This window comes from Macrobrachium nipponense, chromosome 7, assembly GCF_015104395.2.
Source record: "Macrobrachium nipponense isolate FS-2020 chromosome 7, ASM1510439v2, whole genome shotgun sequence".
NCBI lineage: Eukaryota > Metazoa > Arthropoda > Malacostraca > Decapoda > Palaemonidae > Macrobrachium > Macrobrachium nipponense.
The window spans coordinates 46,710,703-46,734,319 of record NC_061109.1 but is presented as its reverse complement, the minus strand read 5'-3'; the positions used below and the strand labels follow the sequence as shown (position 1 = coordinate 46,734,319).

The window sequence follows — 23,617 nt, the reverse complement described above, 5'->3', positions numbered from 1 at the left end:
TAGACGAGAAGTATTCTAATTGAACTGCAACTCGGGGTTGCCTGCAACCTCCCAGGAGTTTTCAGTTTCAATTTTATATACTACTTATGGTTTTGTCACGACAACACCATTTCAACTTTTATATTTACCGAAATTCGTTTCGCCTAAATATAATTGCTCGAGCATATCTTTATGCTCGGTGTTCTAGCCGAACGCATTCCTTCGTGGAATAATGGATTACCTGGCAAACTCAGGATGACGAGTCAGCGAGAGGCCAGGCTCAGCTACTGCGTATTGAACTGCCTGATAGCAGCTCAGTATCAGCTGGGCCTCCGAGATGCACCGTCATTTATGTCTCTCTCTCCCCTGCTTTGATTGACTACCGAACCGTATCTCTGCCCAACAATCATGGACTTAGGTCTCTGATTAACGGGGATTCTCGCAATAATGAAGGACCATCTACTGCTGTGACGCTAGATTCCATCGCCTTCGACATTGCGAGAATTTTCAACAGAGATATCTCTTGGACTCTTTCATCTTTCTGTGTACCGCACGGTAACAGAAGTCTGTACAAGTCTCCCGCTGCATCGCACTGCGATAATGCGAATGATTTTGCAGACATCTGAGTTTGTCTTCAAAATATCTTGTATTCGTAGGTGTACAATTGTTCATTGTTCAACCCGAATTAACAGATGTGTCATAAGACATCGCCTACTCTCCGACCTGACAGCTCTACTTCCAAATGTTCAGCCCATGAGAAGCAGTTCTTCAGGCGGCTTTCCCCTGTGTTTTCATTACTGAAGAACGCCCCGCTTTCATTGCAACTACGACTTCTCACCGGACAGCAATGAAATAGCGGTTAGCGTTTTCAGTCATTTGTAAGCACAGGTTATGAATCTTGAGAATCCTTCTCTCGATTCGTCGTGAAGACGTAGGTTGCATTCAATATCTACCTTCGTCTTCAACGGTACATAGTGTTGTTTCTCCTTAGCTGAGATTCAACAACTATGAGATGTTTTGCCTTCAGGGACCTCGGTCTCTAGAAGGCAATTGACTTTCGCCTGTTGGGCACATGCCTTAAGAGAATCATCACCTCGCTGTCCGGCATTGGTGACAAACAAATACATTATTTGTTTGGTCTCTCGGCATAACCCTTTAAAGGCGAAGGTCACGTGACTTACTCGGATGCTTGGACAACTTGCCTCCTACCGAACGCAGTCAGTCGGCAGCTGTCAGAGCGCCCGAGTCAGTTACGAAGTACGCTGTTGACTTAGTTCGGTTGTTACAGAGCAATCATTACTTCGTTTTAATAGCTTGTCACAGTACCCACCATGGAGTGTCGGTGTCCTATCCACTACCGAGAACTTCGCTGCATGGGGATAGGAGGATGCGAGAGACTTCGTGGCAAATGGACAGACCAGTATGGGTACTGGACATCACCGAAGTAGAGAGAGGGATGGTCATGCGGACTATTCCCTTCTTTTCCTCTGAGGAACTGCATGACTTCTCCTGCGAAGTCAAGCATCCAGGGGATGGGGATCCGTGACGCTCGATTTCGTACCGAACTTCGTAGCGAAGACTCAGAACCCTTCGGTCCCTGACGATTGGTTCGAGTCGTTCACAGTCCCCTCCCTAATGGACTTCACCGCCTTCGATGCGAAGGAGATGCTGCCTTGTCCGCAAGAACTTCTCCGTGGCGCAGTACTGAAGGCAGGGGCTGGTCCAACCCAGACCACATGCCCTCCTTCTACCTTCGGGATATTGCCCACAGGTCCTTGGATCTTTTTCCCTGGGACCCGTGGTGGCTGCTCAACACGTTGTGTAGCGAACCCAGACCCTCGCAGGCTGAACAGCATCGAGTCCTGGTGTGACCGTAAGAATGGATGAGTGAATGAGTGTGTGACTGGCTCCTCTTCCCATCTTTTTCTTCCCCTCTACCTGTGGTTAGAGGGACACGGTCGTCACCCTGCTTGATAAGGACAAGATGCAGGTGAGCTACTCAACAGAGCCCCATCCTATCCCTTTCACTAGGGATAGGAGCGTATATCCACCACTTCCTCCAACAAGGGGGAGGAAGTGGATGCCAGCTTGACAAACCCATACTTTATGTTGCCTCTTGCAAACAGGAACAAGTTCTTGCTGCTGGTACGAAGAGATACGCTTGCTCTCTCTTAGTACTCGGCCAGAGTCTGACCATTGATCCTGCGGTGCACACCCCGATCAATCGGACAGAGGCTTGGATCCCTCCCTCGCTCTTACGACCAGGGAGGCATTCCAGGGATGGACGAACACCAGTCTGTTCATCAAAAGACTCAGATTCCTCCCACCAAGAAGTGAGTCTTCCTATTGTTAAAGGACCGATTGTTTGTATTACGTATCGGAACAAATGACAATTTGTCGAAAATTGCATTTTTCCTAACTATACAAACCTGAGGTCCTTTACATATAGTCCCTCCTCATGCCACCCCTCACTCTGCGTATTTTGCACGGGCCAAAAGCAAAAGTGATTTGTTTACCTCCCAGTCGCGCGGCGCGCGACTGTCGGACAAGCAGTTAACCACCGTTCTCCCCTTGTTCGAAGCTTACGACCGTTCCAGCTGCCGCTAGCTACTTCCTATTGTTAAAGGACCTCAGGTTTGTATAGTTAGGAAAAATGCAATTTTCGATAAATTGTCATTTTTTCGTGACCCATTCTGTATTTGTGTTTGTTGTCTTTTGTGCTTTTTTATTATTCAAGTTAAAGTTTGCTTCGTTGTTATTTTCTTAAATTTGGGTGTTTTCAGGTGGCAATTTGGTGTTTGCCAGTACGTATTGGTGCATTTCTGTGCATGTAGTTCGGGAGCATAAAGGCCTCCTGCGTTTTATTCATGTAGGGCTTTTGCTCCTGGATGAGTAATGCCTCCAGAATGTACAGATGACGAAGGTCGGGTGCTCTCCCCATTATCCTAGTGTTGCGGATAATGCAGTTGTGGGATATTGTGTCTTGGTGGGCAGTGAGGGTGTGATTCTTGATGGCCCCTTCTTGGGTGTGACAGGAAATTGTCTTCACAAGACGCATTGTAGTCATTCCAATATACTTCCCAGGACATCTTCAACCATCAAAATTAATACATTTCAACATTATGATAAAAAATATTTAGACAATAGTAAAAAAAATATTTAGACTTACTTGCCATTTTGAAGGACATCGCAAATTATTGCTCTAAATATCCTATAATGAATATAACCATTTTCTTTTATGTAAGCAAAGTCAAAAGTTTAAAAGTGCATCAAAAATATAACAGTTTGAATATACATTCAAATGAATAAAAGATGAATTAGATATGTTTTTCATCTACCGGGTGTTTCAAAATTAGAGCCCCCCCCACCCCTCCACAGAGCAAAAGGAAAGTTATGAAGTTTTCTGCTGTAGCCTGTCTCCAAGTACATTATCTTAAGTTTCTATTAAGCCATTTTTCACTTTACATTTCTTGTATTTTCAGACTGAGTGATGGAGTTAGATACAGCCATGGTTAACGACTTGGAGGAAATCAGATGGCTTAACCAAATCCGGGCTATAACCTTCAGGGAGGCCAGGGATGCTGGTGCATCCTTCATTTCACGTTCCTGGATAGCTAAATACATGTAAAGAGATGAATCCTTCGTTAAAAGAAACTGGAACAAAGATCCATATGACTGTCATCGCAAGAAGAGTGAGAATCTTGGAAGGCCTGATGTCCTTTCTCAGGAGTCAAAAGACATCATAGATGAGGCAGTGGATAGACCAAGAAAATCTTTACGTAAATTGGCGCTTGAACTAGAAACAAAAAGGGGAAAGAAGAGAAGTTATAGTGCTTTATATCTTGAGTTGAAAAAAATCTGGTATCAAGCCATTTCATGTTATCAGCAAGCCCAACATCACTCAGCAACAGAGAGAAGACTGTGCATGGTTTTGTGGTTCATTTCTTGAGGATTGGGATGAAGCTGACTTTCTCCATATTTCCACATCAGATGAATTCTTCATTTACACAGTCAGGAAGCCAAATAATAAAAATGACATCATTTGGGCTGCGAAGTTGGATGATATCAGCGATGATGTGCGCTATTGCCAAGTTGTGAAATTTCCTGAATGTTTTGGAATTTTTCTGTTTCACAACCAAACGGTTAATGTGGAGCATCAAAGAAAAACGACAGTCATGGGATGGTGAATACTTCAGAGAAACTATGCTTACTGATGGAGTATTTCCTTTCCTCAAAGATCCTGAAAATGTGTTATCTGTTGAAGAAGTCACATTTTTGCATGATAAGGCACCATGTTTCAAGGCTCTTCAGACACAGGAGCTGCTTCAAAACAATGGTATTGATTTCTTCTCGTTATTGATTTCTTCTCGGTATTGATTTCTTCTCGTCAAGTGAATTTCCAGGTAGCTCCCCTGACCTTAATGTGTGTAATGCTCAGGGAAATGGAGTTTGAGTCTCAGCTTTTTTGCGATTTGCTGAAATCATACCCCTCAAGAATGCAGGCTGTGGTATACAGGCAGATGGAGGCCACACAAAATATTAAATACTCAGAGAGAAACTTAAATACCTGCTCTGAATTACGTACTTTTGTTTTTGTCCATATCAATTTTAGTTTATGCTGTAGAGGGGGGCTCTAATTTCGAAATGCCCTGTACTTATCTTAATAATTCTGTGAAGGAGACTGCATTTTCATCTCCAGCTCTCTGCCACTGTTTGTATATGTATTGTATTAACAGAACATCCTTAGGAAGTGGTGAACATAATATATGATATAACATGAAAGTTGGTTCATGTATCCTTTGAGTGACCCAGAATGATTAACTTCTATGAGATATTGTCTTGATATTCTTGTTATTAAAATATGTCACTATTATAAAATCCTGTTCACTTGTTCATGAAATTTCTCCACACTCTCTCTCTCTCTCTCTCTCTCTCTCTCTCTCTCTCTCTCTCTCTCTCTCTCTCTCTCTCTCTCTCATGTGTTCAGCATTTGTTCCGATACGTAATACAAACCCTCGGTCCTTTAACAATAGGAAGGTAACTAGCGGCAGCTGGGACGGTCGTAAGCTTCGAACAAGGGGAGAACGGTAGTTAACTGCTTGTCCGATCGTGCGCGCGGCCTTTGCTTTCGGCCGCGGGTGTGAAGGACGTGTTCGTCATCGCTCTCTGCCCGTTTCATCGTCGTATGCTTTGTTTATATTGTGTTTTCTACTAATGGTTTGTTTGATCTTGAAAATGAAACTGTAAGTACACTGTTTTCATTTTCATTACTTAATTATGAATCAACATGGAGCTATCGCCGTAGAGGCGGCGATTTCCGCTCTTTTCATGAAATTGAATTTAATTATGTCTCGGTGCCGAGGGCGGGCGCACTCGCGCCGAGTCATGATTTTGGGTTTTGGGCGAAAGTGTGTAATTGAAAGATGTAAGTACTCTTTTTCATTATATTTTTGCCCTGTGCGTTCGTTGCCGAGAGCTTGATTGCGCTCGGCACGAGCCTCTTATTTTGTATGAATAGAATGCAATGAAAGTGGATTTGCAATGCAGTTTTCTTTTAATTTTCATTTATTAATTGCATCAAATTTAATTTTGGATCAATTTCCGCTCTTACCCGGGAATTAATCCTTACGATTTATTGCTGTGAAAGTGAATTCGCAAGTGCAGTATTGTTCATTTTCATTTATAATTATGATAGCATCATATTATTATGGATCAAGTTTCCGCTCTTACCCGGGAATTGATCTTTCCCCCTTTAAGTTCTATGAAGTGAATCGCAAGTGCAGTATTCTGTTTCATTTTCATATTACTTTCACTGCTGTGCGGGGGTAGGGGAAGCGAAGGTCTGCCAGGAAGTCGTCGGAAAGCTCTCCCGCGACTCCCTTGGTATCCGATTCTTCGTCTTCTTTCCTGCCCCCCCCCCGCTCAGCTTCCTCGTATTTTGTATTGGGGTCTTCCTTCCGTTCGGGGTGGGGCATGTCTCCCCCCCGTGCGTGAGGGAACCCCTCTTACTAATCTGTCTGTGCTACCGCAGGAGCTACATCCGTGGGAGACGACCTTGGACAGGTATGGGCCACTGCGGCTGCAGGGCGTGCCTAGCATCCACGATCTGCTGCAGCGTCTAGCGAGGTCTGGGGCGGTGACCTTGGAGCGGTCTCCACTACAACCTTCACGGCCGCTTATGCTGCTCCCCCCGCTGGTCTACACTCCCCATGCTGTGTCGGTGACACCGTCTGCCCGCTTCTAGGGCCGGTCGCCGCCGTACGAGGGAGGGGTATGCCGCCGCCGCCTCTGTTTTCTTCGCGTTGCCTGCCCCAGACTTCCGCTGTTCCAGCAGCTCGCCCCTGGACCGGCCGCCAGTACCAGCTTCCCGCTGGCTGCCGATGATTCTACGAGGCGATGGCTGGGCCTGCCGTACCTGGTCGCTGATGTGGTTCCCGCTACTGGCTTGGCTGTCCCTTCTGTGTTTACCGCTGCCGCTGTTCCTGCCGCTCCTGAGCTGGTTGCTGTTCCTGTCGCTCCTGGTTCATGCGCCTGTCCATGCTGGTCCTGCCCATGGTGTGTCTTACCCCAAGTCCCAGGTCCTTCCGGACAGGTGCATTCGGGCCGTGTTGCTTCGGCAATAGGCCCGACTCCGGCCTGGATGGAGGACCTGCAAGACTGTCCTGCGTGAGCTGACGAAGAAAGAGGAAGGTGTCATCTTCGTCTTCGTCTGCTGCTGCCTCTTCCCCTTCGACTTCTAAGGCCCATAAGCCGAAGAAGAAGAAGGCTGCCTCTCCCCCCTAAGAAGTCTCCTTCGGGAACTTCTAAGGGCCCGTCCCACCTCGGTGGGACGGGGGGTGGGGTCCTTCTGCTGGTCCTCCTGCTCCTTCGGGAGCGGAGCCCGTCTCCCCTTCCGTAAGGAAGAGATAGACGGGGACCAGAGGAGTATCGGTTAGCTCTGGTACTTCCTCGCCTGGTGCTAGCGGCGATGCCGCTACGCCAGGTTCCGGCTCGGTCTCTCGTTCGCGGGAGATCCCGAGTGTACGCTCTCCCTCGGGAGACCGTGCAGCCAAAGTTTCGGCGCCAGAGTTCGCTCGGCGCCAAGACCACGGCACGGAGCAGAAGGCTGGCGAGAACCGCTCAGGTGACTCTCGCCCAGGCCAGCGGGCCGCTCTCGCAGCGACCAGCTGGTAACCGGGTTTTACCCCCTAAGAAGACTCCTTCGGGAACTTCGAAGGGCTCGTCACACTCCGGTGTGACGGGGGGTTCTTCTGCTGGTCCTCCTGTTCCTTCGGGAACGGGGCCCGTCTCCCCTTCTGAGAAGAAGAAGAAGACGGGGACCAAGGGTGTGCTGGCTACCGCTGGTACACCCTCGCCTGGTCTTGGCAGCTCTGCTGCTAAGCCAGGTACCGGCTCGGTTTCTCGTCCGCGAGAAGTTCCGAGTGTACGGTCTCCTTCGGGTGACCGTGCAGCCAAAGTTAAGACGCCTGAGTTCGCTCAGCGTCATGACCGAGGCACGGAGCAAAAGACTGTCGAGAGCCGCTCAGGTGACTCTCGCCAGGCCAGCGGCCGCTCTCGCAGCGACCAGCCGGTACCTCCGTGGACGTGACGGTCTCTGACCGGCCACGGGTTGAGGCTGGGAAGAGGTCCCCCAGGTCCCCTCGACCGACGGTACCAGCCTCGCTGGTTACCAGCGGTTTTGACGTGCCGCGAGGACGCTCTACCGTCTCACCGCGAAAGTGAGCTCTGCAGGTCACCTGACCGCCGCTCCCACAGGGACCGGGCGGATACGATGACCAGCAGCAGCTCGTCTGACGCACGGGACCGGGGTCGACGTGCTCAGTCGAGCCGCTCGCCACAGGTGAGCGGCACGGCCAGGCCTGCAGATCGATCCCCACCGTGGGTTGGTGATCGGCTGCAGCCCCCCACGTACGCTGGTCCTGCCAGCGAGCGTGGGGGGGGGGAGCGTCAGGTCTGTCTCTCCACTACCTTCAACTTCCTTGGGCTACACCGGGAAGAGCGAGGTAGCTAGGAGTGATCGTGAGAGGTGCGCCGCTCACGATCCCGTCACGACGCCGCACGTGCCACGTATGGTCTTAGGACCAACCAGGACGTACGCGCAAGTGATTGGAGGCGACCGTCAGGGGGGGGGGAGGGAGGGGGTAGCGTCAGTTCTGTCTCTCCGATACCTTCAACTTCCTCAGCATACGCCAGGAAGAGCGAGGTATATAGGAGTGATCGTGAGAGATGCGCCGCTCACGATCCGTCACGACGCTGCACGTGCCAGGTATGGTCTTAGGACCAGCCAGGACGTACGCGCAAGTGATTGGAGGCAACCGTCAGGGATCTGGTGCTGGTCCTTCTTCTGAAGGAGGAGGGTCTTGGGAGCTGCTCTTGTTGGAGGGACTGGATGGTCCTACTCCTCAAGACGCTGTAACTTCCGAGATTCAGAGTAACTTTGCCCAGGTTATTGCACTGATTCGTCAGCACAACGACCTGGGGGAAGGATCGCCGCTCCCACCAGCAGAGCCCATGTCTCTGCTCGAGTCGTTTTGGGGTCCGAGAGGGAACCCAAACCGACGGTGGGTTTGCCGCGATCGGAGCTTGCCGATTCTGTCTTGAACCAGAGTCTCTCGTCTCCGGACAAGAAGGCTCTCTCAGTTCTGGCCGGTCGATCAAGCTACTTCCACCTCCTCTACTGCGACAGCGGCGTTTCTACGTGTCTTCGGACACCGTATTTAAATACTCCTTCGGTCCTCCTGAGAGGTTTCGACCTCGATGGAGGACTGGAATGAGTCGGAGGACGGTATCGGCTCTCTCCTGTCAGGTGTCGATCAGCCCCACCCAGACGACGTTCACAGTGGCGGCAGACCCTTACCTACAGTGAGAGTTCGTAACCCTCCTCGGGAAAACGTTTTCTCCTGACGATACGTTTTCCCAGACTCTGAGAGGCCATCGCCGCAAGGCGATGGCTGCTCCTACTCTTCTCCAACTGCTAGTTCCACTGGGAAGGCGAGCGAGTATCCAATTCCTCCCCCATTCCCTCTCTCCTTACGGCTACGAGGGAAAGGGGAGGGATCCTACAGAGATTTCTCTGTAGGATTCCACGTTGGGGACTGCGCTACCGGGGGACCTTCGGTCCTACCTGACGTAAGCCCCGGTCGTTGAGGAGGGATCCTGCCCCATTCTCGATTTCTACGGGAATCGAGAGGACCACCAGCCGATATCGTTTGACGAATTCGGTGGGGGTTTCGCAGACTGCTTAGAATTCTACGGAATTTCTAGCGCATTCAGAGTGTTCGAGTTTTTTACGATCTCCAAACACTTAGGCGAGACCACGGTCCAAAGTGAGCGAGACGAGAATCCCCGATATGTTACACAATAATCGGGAACCTCGCCTATGCTCGAATTCCTGGAATTTCTAGCATTAGGAAGAAGACTGCTGCTGAAAGAAGACTATCTCACAATAGGCGACCAACCTGGAATAGAGAAGAACGGACGGGAATATCCAATTTGGCTTGAACTATCGTCTTAGTATTCTGTTCACCATTGAAGCTTTCCTTCGAGGAAGACTTCTTCACTCTCTTTGATAGAGACCGAAGGTGGTCGATCTCCAATCCTTATTTTGTTTTCTTGAAGGAAAGAATTTAGGATGGAGATCGTTGTTCAGAATCCTACAAATATACTACGTATATTAACCTCGCGACATGATTCTGCTAAGCAGTTGAATGGTCCGAGGGGTAGGCACATATCCTGGTTATTCTACGGATTGCGACTTAGACAAAAAGTATTCTAATTGAACTGCAACTCGGGTTGCCTGCAACCTCCCAGGAGTTTCCAGTTTCAATTTTATATACTTATGGTGTTGTCACAACAACACCATTTAAGCTTTTATATTTACCGAAATTCGTTTTGCATAAATATAATTGCTCGAGCATATCTTTTTATGCTCGGTGGTTCTAGCCGAACGCATTCCTTCGTGGAAAGGATTACTTGGCAACTCAGGATGACGACCGTCAGCGACAGCAGTACTGCGTATTGAATTGCCCGAGGCATTTCAGTACCAGCTGCCGCTTTGAGATGGACGGTTGGTTATGTCTTTCTCACCTGCTTTGATTGAATACCAACCGTATCTCTGCCCAACAATCACGGACTTAAGTCTCTGATTAACGGGGATTCTCGCATACATGAATGACCATCTACTGCTGTGACGCTAGTATTCATCGTCTTCGGTATTGCGAGAATTTTAAACAGAGATATCTATTCGACTCATCTTTCTGTTTACCGCACGGTAACAGAATTCTGTAATAGTCTCTTGCTGCATCGTATCTCGATAATGCGAATGATTTTTGCGGAATCTGAGTTTGTCCTCAAAATATCTTGTATTCGGAGGTGTGCAATTGTTCATTGTTCACCCCGGATTAGCAGATGTATTGAAAGACATCACCTACTCCCACATCTGCCAGCTCTACTTCCAAACGTTCAGCCCATGAGAAGCAGTTCTTCAGGCGCTCTCCCCTGTGTTTCATTACTGAAGAACGCCCGCTTTCACTGCACACCGGACAGCAATGAAATGGCGGTTAGCGTTTTCAGTCATTTGTAAGCACAGGTTTAGAATCTTGAGATTCCTTCTCTCGATTCAGCTGGAAGACGTAGGTTGCATTCATTGCCTACCTTCGTCTTCAACGTCACATAGTGTTGTTTCTCCTTAAGCTGAGATTCAACGTCTATGAGATTTTCTTGCCATCAGGGACCTCGGTCTTTTGAAGGCAATTGACTTTCGCCTTTTGAGCTTATGCATTAAGAGAATCATCGCCGCGCCGTCCGGCATCGGTGACTAACAAATATTTTATTTGTTTGGTCTCTCAGCATAACTCTTTAAAGGGCGAAGGTCACGTGACTTACCCGGATGCTTGGACAACTTGCCTCTACTGATTCCGAACCAGTCAGTCGGCAGCTGTCAGAGCGCCGAGTCAGTTACGAACTATGCTGTGGACTTAGTTCGGTTGTTCCAGAGCAATCATTACTTCGTCTTAATAGCTTGTCAGTATGAGTACTGTACATAACCAAAGTCGAGAAGAGGATAGAATCATACGACTATCCCCTTCTTTTCGTCTTAGGTAACTGCATGACTTCTCTTGAGAAGTCAAGCACAAAGGGATGGGGATTTGTGACGCTCGATTTCGTACCGATCTTCGTAGCGAAGACTCAGAACCCTTCGGTAACTGACGATTGGTTCGAGTCCTTCACAATACCCTCCCTAATGGACTTCACCGCCTCCGATACGAAGGCTATGCTGCTGTGTCCTGTGAAGGCGCGACGGAGCTGTCTGAAGAAATCGACACCCAGGATGAGTGTGGACGCCTCTTCATCATTCTCTCGCGTTCCGCAAGAACTTCTCCGTGGCGCAGGTAATGAAGGCAGGCGCCTGGTCCAACCGGACCGCATGCACCTCCTTCTACCTTCGGGATATTGCCCACAGTTCCTTGGATCTTTTCCTTGGGAACCGGTGGTGGTTGCTCAACACGTTGTGTAGTTAACCCAGACCCTCGCAGGGCTGAACAGCATCGAGTCCTGGTGTGACCGTAAGAATGGATGAGGAATGAGAGTGTGACTGGCTCCTCTCCCATCTTTTTCTTCCCTCTACCTCTGGGTAGAGGGACACGGTCGTCACCCTGCTGGTAAGGACGAGATGCAGGTGAGCTACTCAATAGAGCACCATCCTATTCCTTTCAGTAGGGATAGGAGTAAATATCCACCACTTCCTCCAACAAGGGGGAGGAAGTGGATGCCAATTTGAGACAAACCCATCATTTTATGATTGTCTCTTGCAAACAGGAACAAGTTCTTGCTTGCTGGTACGAAGAGATACGCTTGCCTCTCTCTTAGTACTTGGCCCAGAGGTCTGACCATTGATCCTGCGGTGCACACCCCGATCAATCGGACAGAGGTTTGGATCCCTCCCTTGCTCTTACGACCAGGGAGGCACTCCAGGGTTGGACGAACACCAGTCTGTTCACCAAAAAGACTCAGATTCCTCCCACCAAGAAGTGAGTCTTCCTATTGTTAAAGGACCGAGGGTTTGTATTACGTATCGGAACAAATGACAATTTGTCGAAAATTGCATTTTTCCTAACTATACAAACCTGAGGTCCTTTACATATAGTCCCACCTCATGCCACCCCTCACTCTGCAACTTTTTGCATGGGCCTAAAGCAAAAGTGATTCTTCATCCTGGCGCGGGGCGCGCACGATCGGACAAGCAGTTAACTACCGTTCTCCCGTTGTTCGAAGCTTACGACCGTCCCAGCTGCCGCTAGTTACCTTCCTATTGTTAAAGGACCTCAGGTTTGTATAGTTAGGAAAAATGCAATTTTCGACAAATTGTCATTTTAAAATGCTGGATTTCTGGATGCATATCCGAATGACCATATCAGTTATGCTGTTCACTAAGTGCTCTTGTCTGCATTTGTTAACATTGAATATGTTTAGTGTTCGTTTTGTAAAAGAAATTTAAAAAGAAATGTGCCAGTGTTTGAATGAAGTGGTATTTCTTTGAGTTTTGTTTCCATTTACTAAGGTTCTATTTGTCACTTCACACACTACTTTAATTAACTAAACGAGAGGAACTTTTTATGAACTGGAAGTTGTAAGTGTTCATAATTTCAGACTGGTGGATCTCCCTACAACACAATTCATGGCATCAATACAAGTCTTGATGGATGGGACTTATGTATGGTGAGACATAACAGGTAGGTTTTCAGATGAGATTGTAAGAATACCATTTATCAATTTCAGAAATACTTCAGTGTATCAATAACTCCTATAGAAATGTTTATGCATTTAACAGGGAAAGGAAGTGTTATAATGACAGTGTGTTCATTCAAGTACAGACATCATTTTTACTTTGCGCATATGGCTCACTACGACTGTTAGCCAAGAGATGGAGTTCATCTAAAGGTGGGAGTTATGTCTTATCAAAATAGTATAATGCGCTACCCAGTGAAAGTCACCATTCATATGTTAGCAGATGCTATTGTGGTTTACTCAACAATATATGACTCAATTAGTGCATCTTTATTTCCAGTTTTATCTACCTTGCCATCATTTGCCATAAACTGAAATCAGTATGGTATTTTTAGTGCAATCAAGATGCCAGTTGGTTAGGATTTTTTTACATCCTGATAGTAAAACTTAAGCAAAACTTGGACACTGCTTTGTATATTATCCAGCATTGCCAGGTCTTTGCCTCCTGGGCGAGTAAATGATATAGAGTCAACTCCCGGATTCACAGGGGATGCATACCACCCCCTGGGAATAGCTCAAATCGGGAAATACTTGACGCCCCTCTAAAAAGGCTTACAACTGCCTATTTTGATAGTCCAAAAACACCAAAATAGCCTAAAAACGCATATACCTGCAAAGAACACAAAAGTGAGGCATTTGATTTCTAGGACCTGTGGAACATCAGCATCTTGCTATCACCACTCTTCTTCTGAATCTCGGACAAAAGACTGTAGTGCCTGGGCCATTCAAAGACCATTCCATCCATTTAAGATGCAGGACTGACAGGTACTGGAAGCATCAGCTTTTCAGCTGTCACTCATCCAGTGATGTGGTTCATATGCAGGAGTCTGAGAAATTTAATACGTAGTATGTATGGTAATTTTGTGGTACGTTGTAATAGATGTGGTCGTCCACTGGCAATAGGGTTGAACCTATTCCTGTGAAGTCTTTTTCAGTTTTCAAACTCAAAGGTTATAGCAAATTTGTGACTTGTAAAATTCTTGTTCGTTTAAAAGAAATTCATCATTAGTATGCTGTATCAAGGTGAATTTTGTATGTAGTCTATCTTTTATTAAAAGTACTACTGGTGTTTTCTTGCAAGGTGTAAAATCTATATTGTTTTCATGAAAGTTCTTTCAACTATCAAATCTTAATCTGATCTGTTAGATAGAGCACATTTCAGTTGTTGTACTATTATATTCAAGTTGTGGACAGTGGTACCGTGGTTCACGAACTTAATTCATTTGAGGACGCTGTTTGTGACTTAAAAAATGCGTAACCTGAATCAGTTTTCCCCATTTAAAATAACGTAAAATCAAATTTGTTCAAAACCTCAAAAACATTTTATTTTCTTAACATTTTTTATGGTTTTCTGGCACAAAGTTGTGCTTTACTTCACTGCAACCTGTAATATTATATGTATGTATTTTCATATCACTATTGTTTTATAAATTACAAACAGCAGTCGGTGTTTTGGTTTGTAAATCAGCTAAGAGCAATTGCGAGGTAAGTTTATTTTGCTGTACTGAACTCAAATCAGAGCGATTTTATTGCTTCTAGTTACCTTAAATGAATCTCTTAGATATTCTTGATATGGGACAGGGTTATTTACGTTATGTGGAGTGTTTTCAAGTCGAAATATCACTTGAATGTGTATTGTTGAGAAAGAAATTTGGTTATTTTTTTCATTAGTAGATGGGGCTTAGGCATGGGGCTTAGGGCATGTTTATTGCATAAAAAAAATCAACAGGTTGCGTTCAATATTTTCATTTGATTTCATCAGAATACTACGAGCTTTACATATTTATCTTGTATCTGAGTGAAAATAGTAAAATGTGTTCTTTCATGGCAAATATTTTTTATTAAAACACGTCTCGCTCACATTTCTATATTTACGGTCGAGTTTGATGGTATACTCTACCAAAGTTTGCAGGAGTTTCATCCATGTTGCCAATCCACGATAATAGTCGTTAGCAAATGAACGTTCTTTCCTCAGCTTCAGCTACAACTTGCAGCTAAAATTTAGCAGTATATGCCCTTGTCGACCTATCCCATTAGCGAATAAGGATATAGCAATGTAAAATTATATCAGTCCTATTCTACTTAACATCATTTGTAACATAACTACGGTAACTTTTTACTATGGTACGATGGTTGAAATGCAAGCAAAATACTGTTGTTATCGGATTTGGTTGTTCATAGGAAATTGCCTGTTTCTGGCTGTATGCATTTACACAACAAGTATAACATTACTAATGATACTTTTAGCATTCTCTTTTACTTTTTTTTTAACTCAACTAGAAGATGGGATAAATAAAGACACGGAGGAAAAAGGGTTAGCCTATTGTTGGTGTGTTCGTGGGTTGAAGCACGGTTCGCGAACTGGAACAAAAAATTTTTTAACATCTGATTCTTAACCCAATTTGTTTATGAACAGGACTGTTTGTGAGCCGAGGTACCACTGTATGCACAATATTAACTTTTTTATTCAGATTTTATGACCAACATTTCTTCCAAGTTACCATGGACTATTTATCATTATGTAGGATATAGGTATGGGGTATTGCAAGGCGATGCTCTGATCAGAGGGTCTCTTTCTGCAGTTTCCAGATTAAATACTGAATAATGTTGTGATAGATAGCGATGATGTAGTTCAGTATTACAATATGCATTTTGGATTAAGGGTTTGGATAGGAATTGCAAATTGTTTAGTGCCCTATGTTATGGAGACTATGGTTGCAGATCAAATTCAGAGGGCTCTCTCTCTGATGCTGCAAGACCTTCCCAAGAAGTGGACCTGCCAGCTTTAGAGGCTACTGACACATTAAACAAAAATACATCCAAGTAAGTAGTGCAAAACAAATCCCTTAAGCACTTGTAACGCTCTTTAATTTTGCTTGTTTTGGTGATTTACTCATCCAGGGAGTACTTTGCTTGTGGCATGTGAATAAATTATATTTGTGCTAGTGACATATGAATAAAGTATGTGCTTATGCTTAGCATGAAAATTCATTTTCTACGGACTTGCACAAATTGCATAATTGCTTTGATTTGTGTTTTGTGTAATCATCTTTGGTTTGGCTGTCCTTCAGAAATTTATGTATCATTTCTTGAAAGCAAGAAATTTGTTAAGGATCATACATAAAAACAGCAGTCTTATGAGATTTTTCTTTCACCATGTAAACTAATGTGTGCATGCATGTTCTGGGACTGAATACTTTGCTTCTGAAAATATGGTTATTTTTCAACAAAAACTTATTTTTCCAAGGTTGCTTAATTGCATATTGCTGATAATACAATATAAAATTGAACCTGCCCTCAAAAAACTTGGTTGTATGTTTTTGTTTCATTTTGGAAAACACTTTTGAGAAATAATTTTATCAAAATTAAACACTTCTTAGAAAAAATTTTATGACTATCTTTTCTTATTAGTACTATACCAAAATGTGTAGTTTGTTTCATAGATTTGTAAAATAATGAAGGTGGACTAACTAGGTTGGTTAAGAGAATTTATGTTAGTGGTTAACCTGTTATGTTAAGAGACCCATAAGCAGACACAGGCAGGCTCTGGATCCTTGAGAATCCCATAACCCAGAGTTGGCTAAGTGTCAGCTTTGATATGATGCCTGAAATGAGAGGCACAATTATTAGTAAATTCTTTTCTCTTCTGGTAAATGTACATTAGTCCACAATGTTCAGTAGAAAATGGAGAAGGTAACATAATCGTTTTCATGCTGCAAAACCTACCATTTTGGCATAGCTAGAAAATGAAAGAAAGGTACAAAATCGTGTCGTCTACCCTAAAGAATTAAAGGCCAAATCATTATTCATTACAATTTTGTGTACAGGCATCTTTTTAGAGTATTTTATCTATGAACAGGGATGATAAAATTATGGCTAGCACTACATTTTTATATTGTATATATATGTAACCCTTTGAAAATACTGTATTGTACATTTCAAGTTTTGCTGCAAACCACTGTAGATAGGTCTAAAGATTCTATCAGTGTCCTTTGGCTTACACATGGTATCTTTTTCTGCATTCCGCCTCTCATCCATTCCTTTACCTAGGTGTTGTGACGCCCGTTTTAGAGTAACCATAAATCGCTCTGTTCATTCCTTGGGTCTCTTCCCACATCAGCTATTAGTGGCTCTACTTTTACTCCCAATTCTCACCTCTCACTTAATAAGGCTTTTCAGAAATCCCAGTGACTCTAGGAATGAAACTTGATAGAAAACTGCTTTATAATAATGACTAGTGCTGTTAACCCTCTTACGCCGATTGGACGTATTAAACGTCGAGTCAAAATGTCTCCCGTATGCCGATTGGACGTACCATACGTCGACTCAAAAAAGTTTTTTTTTAAATTCGCGGAAAAATACTTATAGGCCTACCAGCCGAAAACTTTTGAATCACGCGCCTTGGGGGATGCTGGGAGATCACGGATCAAGGCCTTGTTTTGTTTTGAAGCGTGACCCAAGTGCGCATGCGCGGAATCCTTCCTTCTCGCTCCAGCCAGCATCATCGTAGCATCATCCGTCAGCGATCTTTTGCCGCAATCGTGTTTGACTGAGCTTGTGCGAGACTTTGAACATTTGTGTTGGTACAGAACGTTCATAGAGATGTCTGACCGTCGTATGACACGCGAAAGGCGCGTTTTACCCGTCGGAAGGGATCGTGTTAGAAGAGTTTTGGACTTGGATGCTGGCGAAGGACCCAGCACCCAACCTGACCTCGCTCCTCAACGCCGTTCTGTGCGACCACGTGTCGATGAAAGTGCTTCGAATGTGTCTCATTTGCCGTTAGTAAACCCCAAGGAAGCATCGTGCCATCCTTAGGGGCATTCGTAGGAATTTGGGGAGGGCTCAAACCAAGAGACATTGACGATTTATTTATCGGAGCTCGATCGAGAGCATTTGGCAAGTCCTCATTTTGTTTTGATGGCGGTTGGTCATCCCCCAGTGACGAGGACATTACTCCCGATCATAGTGATGACGAGGATTATTTGCCCCCAATGTCCGTTCGAGGGTCACATCCCGAAAGTGAACTAGAATTTAGTAGTTATAGTGCTTATGAGGGGGAATCTGAGGAGGGGGAGGACGATGATTTAGGATCAAGTTTTTGTTGGCGATGATGATGGGGATACAGAAAGCGAAGGCTTGAGTGAGGGAGATGGGCCAGTGAGGGGGGTTCGTGTGGGAAATTGTTCCCGCGCTCGTGCCCGCGCGCGCGCGCAGGGGCACGTAGCAGAGACGGTGGACTACGCCAGGTATTGCCGTGATGAACTACGCACGACATTATCATATCACTGGCGAGGCTGCGACCTCCCTGACATGGCGCATTTTGGGGTGGGGCTCCACGTTTTTTTTGGATTGATTCCTGCTGCGACGTCAGGATGTATTGGAGGCGTAATTTTCTTTTATGTACGCCCTATGTGCCCGGCATTATGCCCCGTGATACTTTCCTGGCTTTGGACAGATATTTCAACGCCTTCAACCGAAGGGCCATACCCCGGAATAACTCTGATCGCCTCATTTTAGTGCGCCCAGTGTTGGAATATATTCGTGAACGCTGTAAAACTCTCGTGATTCCTGGAAAGAACCTTTCTTTAGATGAGGGGATGATGCCTTACAAAGGACGTCTAAGCATCAAATGTATAACCCAAGAAGCGAGAAATATGGCGTGAAATTTTTTTATTACGAGGCCAACACTGGCTACGTCGTGGACTTTTCGGTGTATTCCGGGGTCTTCTCCACGATGCGTGAAACTGTTTTCGGGCTTGTGGATCGTTTCCGTAACCAGGGATACCACCTGTTTATGGATAATTATTATAACTCGGTATCCCTGGCCCAGGAACTGTATGATGCAGGTGTTCACGTCAGTGGTACCCTTCGGTTGGTGCGTGGGGCCCCGAATTCCCTCAAGAGGTACGCTAGCCATCAGCAACATCTGGCAAGAGGAGAGACATAGTGGCGGCGGAAGGGAGCTGTCTTCGTCATCTGTTGGAAGGGTGTCCGACTCGTCCCCATGATTACGACGAGCCATGACCTGTCCAAGAGGAGATCGTGCAGCGGAAGAAGACGCGTCGACAGGGCCGAGTTGTGTATGAGCAGTTTCATGTAGAGCGCCCTACCATCATTGGGCACTACAATAGGCACATGGGAGGAGTTGATCTCTTTGATCAACTCATCCAATATTATCCCTTCGCCAGGAGAACCAGGAGATGGACCCAAAAGCTCCTGAAATACATTCTGCAGTTGGCCCTCCAAAATGCCTACGTACTCTACTGTGGGTACTACGGTCCCGATCTACGGAGGATGAGCCACTTACAGTTCCTCGAGGCAGCCGGGGAAGCCCTCATCAACTTTGATCCCAATGAGTGGCCTTCCATGTCTGGCCCCCTGCCCCGAGCTGTAGATCTACCCATAGAGGAAAGGGCAGACCTTCGGGGTGCCAACTTCGGTCATCCTTCTGCCGCCGCCCCTGCTGCCGACGCGCCCCTGCTGCTGACGCCCCTGCTGCCGCCGCCCCTGCTGCCGACGCCCCATGCTGCCGCCGCCCCTGCTCGCCGCCGCCCCTGCTGCCAACGCCCCTGCTCCGCGCCCCTGCTGACGCGCCCCTGCTGACGCCCCCACCCGCGCCCCTTCTCGTCGGGTAGTGGACCCTCCGTGTCGGCTGATGCCAGGGGATCACACACTGGATCTCCTAGAAGGGCGCAGGCAGAAACGGTGCCGGGTGTGCCATTATGAATGGCAGAAGGAGAGACACCCTGTTTTCTTCTGTCGCACCTGCAAGATAGCTCTATGCAGGTTCGGGGAGTGTGACCGCAAATACCACAGTGCAGTCTTCTATTGGAGTGCGACTCAGCGGCGGTCAAGGGAGGGCGCACGGAACTGCGCCCTATCCCAGCGGCTGTAAGGGCGCGCGTCTCCCTCCTCCACCTGTACCTCGTCATATCGAGAGGAAAAAATGCAAGACTCTTCAATGGAGGAGGGAGAAAACAAGAATAGAACGAAGAGTCAGGATTAGGAGTGAGTATTCTGCATTTGTTTTATATTTATTTTTTTATTTATTTTCAAGTTTTTATATCTCAGTATCTATGCATGAATACGATATTTCATTGTATGCAAAAAAAGAAAAGTGTCCACCTGCATTCCTTTTATTTATGTATTCGTACAGAATCGGAAAATGTAATAAATAAAGAAAACACATACATACTATGGTATATCTATATATATATGATATATATATCATATATTTATATATATATATAATAATCTTTTTTTTATGTTGGTATTTTTGGGTAAGCAAAATACATAACAGTCTAGTAATCTTCATTTATTTATCTTCATTTTGAAATAAATTTGAAGTCTCTAGAACAATATTGTGATTTATGGTGAATTTTTGAAAAAAATATCTTTCTTCCCTCCGCGCGCCGCTTCGCGGCCGAAAATCTCCGAAATGCGTAGATCGTATTATCCTAATATTTGCTCCTTTTCATATTAGCCGTTTTATAGAGTTTTATATATCAAAATATGCGCAAAATTCATGAAAAATACAAACAAAAAATAATTAAAGGTTGTAGCTTTTCTCATATCTGAAATATCTGCATATAAATTACGATAATTGGAAAAAAAACTATGTACGGTCAACTTGATGCAATCGAAATGGTCAAAAAACGCAATTGTAAGCTAAATCTCTTACAGCCTAGTAATACTCATTTATTTATTTATATTCATTTTGAAACAAATTTGAAGTCTCTAGAACAGTATTGTGATTTATGGTGAATTTTTGAAAAAAATATCTTTCTTCCCTCCGCGCGCCGCTTCGCGGCCGAAAATCTCCGAAAGGCGTAGATCGCATTATCCTAATATTTGCTCCTTTTCATATTAGCCGTTTTATACAGTTTCATATATCAAAATGTGCGTAAATTCATGAAGAATACATCAAAAAATAATTAAAGGTTGTAGCTTTTCTCATTTCTGAAATACCTGTATATAAATTACGATAATTGGAAAAAAAACTACGTACAGGTCAACTTTGATGCAATGGAAATGGTCGAAAAACGTATTGTAAGCTAAATCTCTTTACGACCTAGTAATATTCATTTATTTATTTATCCTTCATTTTGAACCAAATTTGAAGTCTTCCTAGAACAATATTGTGGGATTTATGGTGAAATTCTTTTGAAAAAAAATATCTTCTTCCCTTCCCCCGCGCGCCGGCTTCGCGGCCAAAAATCTCCGAAACTGCGTAAATCGCATTATCCTAATATTTTCTCCTTTTCATATTAGCCGTTTTTATAGAGTTTCAATATATTCAAAATGTGCGCAAATTCATGGCAAATACAACAAAAAATAATTAAAGGTTGTAGCTTTTCTCATTTCTGAAATATCTGCATATAAATTACGATAATTGGAAAAAAAACTACGTACGGTCAAATTTGACGCAATCGAAATGGTCGAAAAACGTAATTGTAAGCTAAATCTCTTACGGTCTAGTAATATTCATTTATTTATCTTAATTTTGAAACAAATTTGAAGTCTCTAGAACAATATTGTGATTTATGGTGAAAATTCTGAAAAAAAATATCATTCTTCCCTCCGCGCGCCGCTTCGCGGCCGAAAAATCTCCGAAATGCGTAGAATCGCATTGATCCTAATATTTTCCCTCCTTTTCATATTAGCCGTTTTATAGAGTTTCATATATCAAAATGGTGCGCAAATTCATGTCAAATACAACAAAAAAAATAATTAAAGGTGTAGCTTTTCTCATTTCTGAAATATCTGCATATAAATTACGATAATTGGAAAAAAATACTACGTACGGTCAACTTTGGACGCAATTGAATGGTCGAAAAACGTAATTGTAAGCTAAATCTCTTACGGCGTAGTAATATTCATTTATTTTTCTTCATTTTGAAACAAATATGAAGTCTCTAGAAACAATATTGTGATTATGGTGAATTTCTGAAAAAAATATCTTTCTTCCCTCCGCGCGCCGCTTCGCGGCCGAAAATCTCCGAAATGCGTAAATCGCATTATCCTAATATTTTGCTCCTTTTCATAGTTAGCCGAAAAAAATTTTATTTTTTGTACAGTTTCATATATCAAAATGTGTGCAAATCCATGAAGAATACAACAAAAAATAATTAAAGGTTGTAGCTGTTTCCATTTCCGAAATATGTGCATATAAAAAAAATATATATAAAAATTTCGACATTCGGTCAACTTTAACTCGTCCGAAATGGTCAAAATCTGCAATTTTAATCTAAAACTCTTGCAGTATCATAATATTCAATCATTTCTCTTAATTTTGAAACAAATTGAAGTCTCTAGAACAATATTGTGATTTACGGTGAATTTTTGAAAAAAATATTTTTTTGCGTCCGCGCGTTACGAATTCGTACATCATTTTGTGATAATATTTTTCCGGTGTTGCTTTTATTGTTTTACAATGTATTATATATCAAAATGATCGCAATTTAGTGTACAATACAACGCAAAAAAAAGTAACTGGTTAGCTTTGACCGTTTTCTGCACAGCGTGATTTGAATACAATTATGTATGAATTTTTTTTTTTTCGCTACCATATATGCATTATTTACATATGATAATGATATTATTTTCATTTCTGATGGTTGCATTCTAAACTTCAGGCAATGACAAAAAAAGGAGCCAAAAATGAACTCTAATCTTCAAAAGGAACGCCGTTGTAATTTTTTGAAAAAATTATTTTTTCCACTTCCGCGCTCACTCCAAACCGGGCCCAGCATACGGGAGACGTTTTGATTTTTAGGGCTTCGGCGTAAGAGGGTTAATCAAAGTTTTTGTTGTAATTAATGAAAGGGAAGAATTTTTTATTGCAGTGGTCTGTAGTAAATATGAAGATACTCTATGTGTTTATTGTATTTTTATGTTTCTTATGCAATAAATTTATATCCTTCAGACATTTCAGTTGTCAAGAAAAACCTGTTTCAAACTTATTAACAAGATACACAGTAAGCATTTTGGTGAGGAAAATTTTTTCTTTCCAGTATAAGTATAAATGTCCATATAACATTTAAAGAAAATTCATATGTATTTTGGGAGGGTTTAAGAATATTCAGTTACTTATGTATTAGGTGTCATGATTGAATCATTTTTGCCCTCTTTGGATAGGTAATTTGTTATAAAAGTGCTTTAGAGATTCTTAGAGGTAACCAGCTTAAGGGTTGGTTTAGTTTTATTGCCTGAACAGTACGTTGATTTAGCATGGATATTATCTTCATAAAATGATACAGTAAGAAAAAACCTTAGATTTGTGGGGTGCTTTGTTTCATCATATGTAATTGGTTTCCATATATTGCAGTGATGTATATCTTTACAGGCATGCAGTAACAGGTAAAATGTTGAATAGAAAATAACAGATTATGTGCTTATTAATAGAAATTTTAGAATCATTTGGCATGTGATCACAGTTGACAGTTACACTATTACCAGTAAAGGTTGATTGAGTATAAACTGAAGATATATAAGTTTATTAATTATTATCTTCAGATACATTTAGTATTGTATTCTAAGTTATGTAGTAGGAAATCAGAAATCTGTAAAGGTACACAATTTTCCTCGAGTAGCCATTTAGGTTATGCATTGCATGACAGAATAGTTATATACAGGGCAGTACAGTAGTATATATTTTATTGCAGAGATGCTTAAGATCAGTGCAAAAAAAAACATATGCAGCACCCCAGACTGGGCAGACTTTTAGGTCAGCCAATTTAAGAAAAAACACATCAATGGAAAGAGTAAGAAAAAACAAATTATAAAATTCTCCCTACATTCCATGAGAAGTTGAAAATGACTATTTGCTCTTCCTTGTGGGGCCTCTTTT

The 23,617-nt window shown here is 43.7% G+C and overlaps 1 protein-coding gene across 5 annotated transcripts in view; it reads left to right on the top strand.

Moving 5' to 3' along the window:
* The window catches only part of LOC135217454 (GATOR2 complex protein WDR59-like), a gene marked incomplete in the record, with an annotated part of 356,363 nt that overhangs the window by 314,773 nt on the left and 17,973 nt on the right, over nt 1-23,617 (top strand). For 3 of the 5 annotated variants that reach the window (XM_064253330.1, XM_064253327.1, XM_064253329.1), the window contains 2 exon segments: nt 12,628-12,710; nt 15,487-15,588. In XM_064253330.1, coding sequence (XP_064109400.1) covers nt 12,628-12,710; nt 15,487-15,588 — 185 coding nt within the window. 5 annotated transcript variants of the gene reach the window in all.